The sequence below is a fragment of the Marmota marmota genome, unplaced genomic scaffold (genome assembly GCF_001458135.2).
Source record: "Marmota marmota marmota unplaced genomic scaffold, marMar, whole genome shotgun sequence".
Classification (NCBI taxonomy): Eukaryota; Metazoa; Chordata; class Mammalia; order Rodentia; family Sciuridae; genus Marmota; species Marmota marmota.
In genome coordinates, this window is record NW_025999900.1 from 55711988 (window position 1) to 55722614 (window position 10627).

Consider the following 10627-nt stretch of genomic DNA (forward strand, 5'->3'; position numbering starts at 1 on the left):
CACTAATTGGGGCGGAGGGGCGGGGGAGGAGGGAGCTGGCGCGCGACTCGTTTCCATTAGAGACGCAAAGTTTTTGCTCCGCGAGGAGGCGGCGGCGACGGCGCGGAGGGCTCGCCGCCCGGGGGAACAAAATCGGGTGGGAAGGTGCGGGGCTGCTGTGGCTGAGAAGTGGGGATCGCCCTGGCTGAAGAGGGATGGCACCCCGCCTTGGGGTCTTCTCGCCCCTCCTGCTCTTGGGCGCGCGCCTCTGTCCCACCGCTGGCCTCAGTCCGCAGAGAGATGCCCTCCACGTTTCCGCTTTCTCTGCAGCCTCTAGATTGCCAGGTGCAACTGTGCGCCTCGCTGGGTGCGTTTTTCCACTGCCCCCTTCCTCCCTCAGCGGGCAGGGCTGACATCATCGGCAGCGTTTTCTGGTTTGGTGGCGTGGTGGTTCCCGACAGGGTTCTGGAACGCCTTTGCCCCAAGGCTAACAGAATTTGGGGGAAGTGGATTTCGATGTCTGGAAGATGGATACTCTTGATAACTCTTCGGACATAGAGTTTTGCGGTGAAGTGGGAATGTACTCCCCAGTAAGGTGACAGTTTCTTCATGCTTCCTGTTGTATTATATGTTGCCCGGAGTTACGTAAAGCATCCAGCCTCCTTCATTTGATTTAAGTAAAAGTAATTTTCAGTGATTGGGGTAACAGACGGAAAATGTACTTATAATTTGTAAAAAACAAACAAAAAAAAACAAGTCTTCCCTACGCCTATCAATATATTGGAACACCATTCTTCCTGTGAAAGTTTTCACTTTAACACCATCTGCTTTCTATTAGTTCCTATTTTGTAACAGCTTCGTTAGGCATCCTTAATGAAAATAAAAATATATATTAGCTTTCCTTGTTTTTGAATTCCCCCTATTGTGAGCACAGATTCGGTGTTGCAGACACCACATAATGCAAGTGAGAATTAACTTCGTGGCATTATCACATTGAATAAAGTGTTTATTATGAGCAACTTATGGCATTCTTAGGGTAAATACAGGAAATTTAATAGTTTACTGCTTTTCATCAAAAAAGGGGTGGGGGGTGTAGTCTTATAATTTGTAGTTTTCTGTGTCTTTGCAGTCTTGTAACAGGACTGTTGAAAGATGGCTCCATTCTTTCCCCTGGCTTCTGAATTGTAGGCTAATTTGACTGAAGGCATTAGCCTTTGTAAATGGTAGGCTTTTTAACAAATAAATGCCTAATTTAAATGAATGGAAAGCATTTATTACATGGGAATGAAGCTAGTGGGGTAAGCCATTGATGTATGTTTATATTTCTACTTAATTGTTTCTCATAAAAGGGTATAAAAGCCTGTTAATCCAACCCAATGCTATTATGTAACACCAGTTTGGAGATTTTGAGAGCCCAAAGCAATGCGCGAAGTGCGCTAAAAGTCGGCCCCTGGACAGGATCCTGATCCTGGGCTGCGGTGGCAGCAGCATTGGGTTGTGTCGGTTGGTAGGAGCAGAAGCTGCAGTGTCCATGGCGCAGTAGGTGGCGCTCTTCTTTCTCAGCCTGCTGCAGCAGCAGCTACTGGCGCGGTTGCGCCTTTTGCCACTAGAGGTGCCATTTTTCATGTTATGAACTGACCCTACCTAGCCTAGACCTCAGAGCATGCTGCAATCTGTAGGCCAGAAGAGAAACCTGAAGGGAGCGGATGCTGTCGCTTCCTTGCCATTCTTTGTTAAACTAACGTAAGTGGTTTCCTCTATTCTAATCGCCTTCATTAAATGATAGTGCTAATGATATCAAATGATTTTAAGATTGATTTTTGAGGGCTGGGGATGTGGCTCAAGCGGTAGCGCGCTCGCCTGGCATGCGTGCGGCCCGGGGTCGATCCTCAGCACCACATACAAACAAAGATGTTGTGTCTGCCGAAAACTAGAAAATAAATATTAAAATTCTCTCTCTCTCTCTCTCTCTCTCTCTCTCTTTCTCTTTAAAAAAAAAAAGATTGATTTTTGAAAGATTATAATATTAAAAGGGTAATTTGAAAAACTTTTTTGATGTCAGCTAAATTCATTGAATTATTACCTTTTCTTTCTTCATGTAGGCTGATCAGCTGACTGAAGAACAGATTGCTGGTAAGTTGATGACTCCGGGGAGTCCCTAGAAGGCTGGAACTAAGTTCTGACTCAGTTTTGGTGACTCTTCTGTCCCTTTCTCCCTACAGTCTGAGCAGTTTTTGAAGAATTTACTTAAGTCAAAAGAGTAAGGAAAAAAATATTTAGGCCAGGTGTTATTCCTGGCCAGTCTTTTAGTGATTGAAGGGAAGGAAGTGGAACTGGGAATGCCCACTGGTTACACCCCAGGCTGTCTGTGTTTTGCCATGCACGCAGCATGTAAACCATGTCATGGCACCAAGCTTGCTCTTCCAAAGTTGGATTTACAGTTCTATGCCAAAGGTCTTTTAGCTTTTGCTTGGTATCCTAAAATAAATGGGAATGGGTAGAAATGAGTGTTGGAATCAATATGTTAATTGGGAAGTGAGTTACATTAGTTTTGATTTTAGTCTTTTTTTCTGTTTTTATTGAGACATTATAATTATACATCAGTGGGATTCGTTGTTGCATATTCATACATGCATGTAACAGCTTGGTCTGTTTCCTTGTCTGGTACCTTCCCTTTCCCCGCCTCCTGGCCCCTTTCCTTCACTGGTCTTCCGTTTTCACTAGATGGTCCTCCTTTTTCAATTTTAGCTCTTTAATATTCCATGGAGCACTTGTTTTGAGATTGCTTCTTTTCAGGAAACCAGGAATGCTCTGAAACACTCTGAACGCACTGTAGAGAGAACATGGGAATGGACATTCTAGTAGCTTTCATATCACTATGAAGCGAGAGGTTCTTATGACTATAGAAATTTAACACAAAGGGATTTTAAGAGAATCTGTGGACCAATCTTCTCATGCCGGATGCAGTTAGGACTAATTTTAGGCTTGTTCAAGCTTAACTTTCTTTAAAAATATGAGGTTATTGTGGTTTTATGGTATTGGTTACCAGGAGCAGTGTTTGTTTTATAGGCTGCTCTGAGAGCTAGACCAACATGACTGTCGTCTTTATTTTAGAAGATGAAGACCAGGTGGTTTCTGATAACTTGCACAACTTGGATGACTTGCTTTGGCAAGCCCCCAGAAAGTGTGTGTTGTGACTAGATTGGGTAAAGGCATTCATTCTAAAGGGTAAATTTTTGTTTTCAGAATTCAAGGAAGCTTTCTCCTTATTTGATAAAGATGGCGATGGCACCATCACAACAAAAGAACTTGGAACCGTCATGAGGTCACTGGGTCAAAACCCAACAGAAGCCGAATTGCAGGATATGATCAACGAAGTAGATGCTGACGGTAAGGGTTTTAGACCTGTGAATAAATGCCAGTCTAGTGTAATTCAAGTTCAGACACGTTACAAGATTGTCTTTCAGGTCCCCAGAGCAAAGCAGATGTGCAGAGTTAGTTTCTGTGGTTGACTTTATAGCCATTGACATTAAATAGAAGATTATGGGCCTGCCATTGACCCTGCTCACTGTCTAGAACGTTGCCTGGATAAGATAGCTGCATTGTTCCTTTCTGCTTGCTGTGACCTGTAGCTCAAATCTTACCAACTGTCCCACTAGTCTGCAATTAGCTCTGTGGGGGGAGTAAAAATAAATAGCCATAGAATATGCTCTTAAAAAAAATCCCTAAGAGGAAGAGAATCCCTCAAGTGCAGCAGGTGAAGATCACTCTTAGAAATCAACATTACAGCTTAAGACAGTGTAAGTGGTGGGTGTTTGCTAAGGAGCACCACAGGAGGCTGGGGGAAGGGTGTCTGATGACTGTAGGGATAGGTGTGCAGAACCAAGAGAAGGGGAAGTTGCATGAGTTGTACCCCAAGAAGGAAGCGGCAGTCACCCCTGTAGCAGTTCATCCTCATTCCCTCCGCCACTCCTCCAGGGTACAGCGGCTTTCATGGCTTACTTCCATCAGTAAACAGACACAACTCACAACCTGTGAATTTTTGCAAATCGTATACACTCACTAATGTGCCACATAAGATTGTAGAACACAATATATTTTTAAAAGATGAGCTAAGAATAAACAGTTTGGATCTAGACTTTACTTTCTAGGTAATTGACCTGATAGTAGCCATTTAGAAAAATATGGTACTGTAAGGGGATGTAATAGAATTATACTTGTCAAAAACATTTAGAAGCAGAGTTTTTAGTTAAGCTCTTTGACAAGGATTTCTGGGACCATTAGAGTTACTTTCAGAGACTGTTTTAGAAAAGTGAACTTTCCATAGTTAGGTCTAGGTTTTTTTTTGTTTTTGTTTTTTTTGGTACAGGGGATTGAACTCAGAGGCACTCAACCACTGAGCCACATCCCCAGCCCTATTTTGTATTTTATTTAGAGAAAGGGTCTCACTGACTAAGAACCTCGCCATTGCTGAGGCTGGCTTTGAACTTGCGATCCTCCTGACACAGCCTCCTGAGCCACTGGGATCACAGGCGTGCGCCACCACGCCCCCATTAGGTCTAGTTTTATGGCTAAGGTGATTAGACATCTAGGAACATGAGTGGCTCCCTCCAGTTTTGTGTGAACTCTGGGAAACTAGACTAGGGGATGGAAGGAGGTATATTTGGCTCTCAAACTACATGGGGGAAGTTGCATCAAGCTACTGAATTGTGTATTTGCTCTGAGTAAATATGGTGGTACCTAAACATCTTTGCATGATTGTGAGATAGCACTTCATTTTGTCTTGCATGAATATCAGTATTGCTGTAAAATTTTAGAGGCCTAAAAGACTTTAAGAAATTTCTGAATTTTTGAAAAATTAGTTAATTTTTTTGTAGATCTGGTGTGAAACTCAGAGCCTTGTGCAAGCTGAACTATATCCTCAGTGCCAGAATTACTCTGTTTTAGAGGTACTGGTGAAGACGAGTAACTTAACCTGATGATTTTTTTCTAATTTTATTTTCATTTAATTCAAGTAACAATGGAGGCTTGTTTTGGGGGTGGGGTATCCATTTGTTAGTTTTAGGGGAATTATTTGGAATACTGCCCATAAAGTGAATGCTTGTGACAGTGTCCTAATATTAATAGTCTGAGCTGGAAATGCTTCTGATCATTTCCCTTAGTGTGAAGTAGAGACTCACTTTGGGGCTAATGATGTAGCTTAGTGGTGGAGTGCATGCTAGCATCTGAGGAGCCCTGGATTCAGTCCCTTGCACCAAAAGGAAAAAAAGACTTGGGAGAAAAATGATTAGGTGACTCATAGTGTGGCTGAAAAATGCTCCTGGAGAAGACTGTGGCCCGTGCATAACCATTTTTCCCACTCTTATTCTCCTTTTGTCCCTAAAGCAGTTCACATATTACTGGCTTCAGTAGCTAAGGTAGAGCTAAGCCTGAGTGATCTCCTTAGTTCAGGGTGGGCAGTCGAGAGTGCTTGTTTCAAAAGTGGAAAGATTGTTCCTGCGATGTTGTGCTGCCTTCCCCTTGAACTGCCCAGCTAACTTCGGTGGTCACAAATGCAGGCATATGGTTTCCTTTGTATCTTTCAGTGCTGCCCTGGGCACCGATGATTGATTTGAATCATGTGAAATTTGCCCTGTGAAGTATTTGAACATTTTAGACTTATAAAAGATTGATCCTAATAAAATAGTCACTTTGTTATAGCAAGTGCTTGCCATTCCGTATAATGGCACCAAAATTATTACTGCAGAGCTGGGTTAAGCAGTGCTTATCTTACATGAGCTTTTTGTTTCTTATTTTGAGGTAATGGCACCATTGACTTCCCAGAATTTTTGACTATGATGGCTAGAAAAATGAAAGATACCGATAGTGAAGAAGAAATCCGCGAGGCATTCCGAGTCTTTGACAAGGTAATTCTGCATCTGTGTTGCAGGCGGTCTGACTTTTTTGGCCATCACGTCTGATGGCTGCAGCGGTCAGTCAGTGAGACACAGCCTCACTGCCTGAGCCTCTGGTCTTGCTTCCAGGTATCCTGATTTCTTTAGTAATCTTGCTGGTTGAGGGGAGGGAGGCATAATAGAGAGGGTCTTTAAACCACCTCTGATTATTACTTTCAGTACTTGTTAATGGAAAAAAATCCCAAAATTCGCCATGTTTTCAGTGTGTGTTGGCCTGTGGTTAGTAGGTAGAGGTGGGAGCTGGAGATGGGAGCAGTGTTGATGTCAGCAAAATTGGCAGTAACTTGAGAGGGGCATAATTAAGTTAAAGACCTACTTGCTCACCAAACCACCATCCATAACAATGCTGAATATTCCCAGGATGGAAATGGTTACATCAGTGCAGCAGAACTACGTCATGTCATGACAAACTTAGGAGAAAAACTAACAGATGAAGAAGTAGATGAAATGATCAGAGAAGCAGATATTGATGGAGACGGACAAGTCAACTATGAAGGTAAAGCCCTAAAAACTGCTTTGGCTTAGTCTTTAGTAGTCTTCTTTTGGATCTGAAAAAAAATCAGCTGTTTCTCTAGACATCTACTGATTTTGTTGTACGCAGAGCAGAGATGTTGTTTTTACTAAAGCTGCTTTTGAAGATAACCAAAAGTTATGATTATTTGTCTTTTCAGAATTCGTACAGATGATGACTGCAAAATGAAGACCTACTTTTCAACTACTTTTTCCCCCCTCTAGAAGAATCAAATTGAATCTTTTACTTACCTCTTGCAAAAAAAAAAAAAGAAAAAAAAGAAAAGAAAAAGTTCATTTATTCATTCTGTTTCTATATAGCAAAACTGAATGTCAAAAGTACCTTCTGTCCACACACACAAAATCTGCATGTATTGGTTGGTGGTCCTGTCCCCTAAAGATCAAGCTCCACACCAGTTTTACAATATAAATACTGTACTACCTTAATGATAAGGAAGCACTTAGTGGACTCCTTAAAGTTCCATTTGCTAATGATTAATACACTGTTTGGGCTGGCCAGTTTTTCATGCATGCAGCTTGATGATTGAGCACAGTCAGGCATTTGTATTAAAATCAAAAAATGAAAAAACAAATTCAAGACTATCAGATGGGTCCTAGTACAGTTTGTTAGCATAAATTGTCATAGCTGGTTTACTGAAAACACATTTAAGATTGGTTTACCTCAGGATGATGTGCAGAAAATGGGTGAAGGTTAAACTGCTGAGACGGTAGCCCCAGTAGTCGGGTGGTCCTCTTGTACTTCATGTGCTCTGACCCATGGTGACAATGACACCCTGGTGGTATGCCTGCATATGTTGGTTTAGCATTGTCTGCATTGTGTTAGAGTGAAATGGGTGTCAGGTTGTCACCTCTCACACAATTTTTAATAAGAATTCTTTATCAAGGGAGCATCTTTGGACTCTCTGTTTTTAAAACCTTCTGAACCATGACTTGGAGCCGGCAGGGTAGGCTGTGGCTGTGGACTTCAGCACAACCATCAACGTTGCTGTTCAAGAAATTACAATTTACGTCCATTCCAAGTTGTAAATGCTAGTCTTTTTTTTTTTTTTTCCAATAAAAGACCATTAACTTAAAGTGGTGTTAAATGCTTTGTAAAGCTGAGATCTAAAGGGGGATGAGGCAGTTGAAGGGGAGACCAATGTACATTAAATACTCACAGCCCAGGGTTGGGTTTTCCCTCCCTCCAAGATTCCAGCACCACCTCCGAGCCCAAGACCTTGCCTAAACATGGGCAGCTGCCACCGATGGCTTTTATCATACGTAAGGATGTGTAAGTCTAGTTGCATTTTTCTCTGGGGGGAGGGGGGAGGCAAGTCATGGTAACTTAATGACCTATTCAGGCTGTGGAGCTCTTAAGGAAGGAAAAAACCACTTTCTCAAGCATGTATTTAGGGGTTCTTCTCAATTGTGCTGCTGATTACCTGTTTTATGTAACTACTTGAGACCATCTGTGCAAGAGACCTGGTTTAGTGTGTCTGTAATTCAATCCTCGCTGTGTGTGGTAGAAGCAGTAGTCCTTTTCTAAGCCAGTCTCTTCATGCCTAAAAGACACTACCAGTCACCTTTGACCTATTTAACATCCCCCTTTTACTTTTTTTCTTTAAGTTTCTTTAAGTTGACTTGGCTTTGCCCCACACCCCTTCCCCACCCCCTCCAGGTAGAACTAATGCTAAGCCTCTGGCTTGAAAGTAAAACTCCAGCCCAGAGTGAATTTCATGTCTAATTATAAACCTGTAACCAAAACTCAGACATGCTGATACCAGTTTTGTAATGGAATTGGTCCATTTTAAAAAGCCCCCTTAAAAGCATATTGCCTTTAATGCAGTGCTCCTGAAATGCAGGCTGGATTTGTGTTTTTCAGGGTGTTCACTGGTTGTGTCTTAGCAGGGAGATGGGTTCTTGAGTGGTGGCATGGGTGGTTTTAATTTGCCAGGGGATGGTGGCAGGCTGCTAGCAAGGCAGTGTGAGGAGCTCTTGGCAGCCAAATGGGTGCGTTCAGGGCTGATTTAGAGCCCCTTGGCTTCTCCTTCCTCTCCTACTCCCTGTCTTTCTGGCATTTTGTAGCTTGTTAGTTTTCTGCCAGAGGGGTGGGTCAGAGCAGTGGAGAGGACACATTGCCCGTGGCCTCTGCTGTGAGTCCTTGGACGAGTAGTTGGCCGTGAACTAAGGGCTGGCTTTCTCAATTCCCTGAGTCTGCGGGAACACCCGAGTATCTGGGGTTCCTCTTCTGTTGAGATACTGAGGGCTTCTGGTTTGAGCAAGTGAACGACATGGATGTTTCTGGTAGGGAGGTCAAATTGCCCAGTTGCTGACCCAGTCTCAGGCCTTTGGTCATGACTGGTAGTTTCAAAGTGGGGTGGGGATGGCAACTCGTTTTTAAAAACTTAACCTCTCTCACCCTTTTACTGAGTCTTTCTAGAAGTGGGTGGACTCTATTTTCATAGTCCTGCAGCCTATCCTAAAAGACTGTTTTTGAAACAGGATTCTTGGGGGGCCAGGATCCTGTATGGGAAGCAGAAGCTCACCCTCCTCCCCCGGGAATGACGTTGGGGCCTGGAACAGAGGTGAGGCAGAGTCTACTGTAGCCTTCGCCCCTGGCATCTGGGGGCAGGACCAGCCCAGGGGTGGGTGTCAGCAGTCTGCTTGAGTTTGAGGAAAGAGCCTGGTGTCATGGCAGTACCCTTGAAGTTGGGTAGCACCTTCCTGTAAACTCGCCCCTACTTCTAACTACTCTATAAATATATACATATATTTATATATATAAAATGACTAGTTTAACTGGCATCCTGCTTTAGCCTGAGACTTGCCATAAGAAACTGCTGAGTACTTGGCAAAGCCTTTCATAGTTTCGTTCTCCATCTGTTTGGGGTAGGTGTTGAGCAAGGCAAGTGGCTCTTAATTCTTCAGAGGGTCTTTGATGCACCGTTGCCAGGGAAGGCTTTTTCTGATTTTTTGACAACTTTTTGCACACTTTAATTGGTGTCTTTTGGCAACTTAAAACACATTGAAGATAAGCTATTGTACATATTTTTATATTCTCTTTATAAATGCATGTCAGACTGTACTTGTACCAATATTGGAATGAATGGCTGTCCAGTAGGCCTAGTGCTGCTGTCACATCAGAGGAATAGCATATATATTAGCCCCTCAGCATCCTGGAAACCTCTTCCTGAACAAAGAATGTAAATTTGGTCAAGTCTACTCTTCATTCAATTATTTTAACCATTTGAATTATTTATTGTATATCCTAAATATATTTATCCTTTTGAGAGTGACTAGATTTCCACTAATGTGTCTTAATCTGTTCCTTCAGATGGCAGTTAATGGTTTTCCTTTTTAATCCCTTGAAGTTGTCCTGTAGGAGACAGAAACTGTCTGTCCCTTGGAGTAGAAGGTAGTGGCATGGGTAGAGTGTGTTCTTTCTCCAAATCTATTATGATGTTCATTAAACACTTCTGTAGCAAAGATGGCGGTGGTTCTTTTGTTACTGAAGTTGCCCTTCACCATGGCTATTTGGAAAGGAGATGTACTTGAACGTTTCTGTAAATCTCAAACTGTTTGGAGATTCAACCACCTCTCGGATGGGGGACCAACTCTATGGAAATTGTAAATAAGTTTTATTTATAAACCTGGCACTGTATTCAATAAACATTTCTGCAGCCTTTCATCTCTAACTGCGAACTGTGTAGGTTTTTAGCTTGAATAGCTTTCAATCCCTTTTGCTCTATGAAGAAGGGGAACCTGCCTTCAGATGGAAGTCCGCCTGGGCTCCAGTGTAGCCCTGAGGATGAGAGGCCAGAAGTGCTGTGGATCCATCCCGTGGCAGCCTTACTCTAGCATGAAGTACTTTGGGTGTTGATAGCTGACATTTTAACCCTGTCTCTTGGCCCGTTAGTACATCCATGCTTTCTTTATGTAAAAAAAAAAAAAATCATACCACAGATTAATTTCTCTTTGACCTTAACATTAGTCCAATTTTCTGAGAATTGTTGTTTTAGTACCAGGGATTGAACCCAGGGTGCTTAGCCACTGAGCTACATCCCCAGCCCTTTTTATTTTTTTATCTTGAGACAAGGTCTTGCTAAGTTGTGGAGGATGGCTTTGAACTTGTGATCCTCCTGCCTCAGTCTCCCAAATTGCTGGGATTACAGGCGTGTGCCACT

At 42.7% G+C, this 10627-nt stretch overlaps 1 protein-coding gene and 1 long non-coding RNA gene across 2 annotated transcripts in view; one reads left to right on the plus strand and one right to left on the minus strand.

Annotated features, from left to right (window-relative positions):
* LOC125615341 overlaps nucleotides 1-2822 on the minus strand; it is a 32247-nt gene extending 29425 nt beyond the window's left edge. The window contains exon 1 of the long non-coding RNA XR_007345943.1: nucleotides 2684-2822. This is a non-coding gene — a long non-coding RNA (uncharacterized LOC125615341). The remainder of the gene's footprint in view (nucleotides 1-2683) is intronic.
* Calm1 (calmodulin 1) overlaps nucleotides 1-10135 on the plus strand; it is a 33423-nt gene extending 23288 nt beyond the window's left edge. Inside the window, exons 2-6 of the mRNA XM_015494753.2 lie at nucleotides 2081-2112; nucleotides 3226-3369; nucleotides 5779-5885; nucleotides 6294-6429; nucleotides 6605-10135. Of these exons, the coding sequence (XP_015350239.2) occupies nucleotides 2081-2112; nucleotides 3226-3369; nucleotides 5779-5885; nucleotides 6294-6429; nucleotides 6605-6633 (448 nt within the window). The 3' untranslated portion in view covers nucleotides 6634-10135. The remainder of the gene's footprint in view (nucleotides 1-2080; nucleotides 2113-3225; nucleotides 3370-5778; nucleotides 5886-6293; nucleotides 6430-6604) is intronic.
* The last annotated feature ends 492 nt before the right edge of the window (nucleotides 10136-10627 follow it).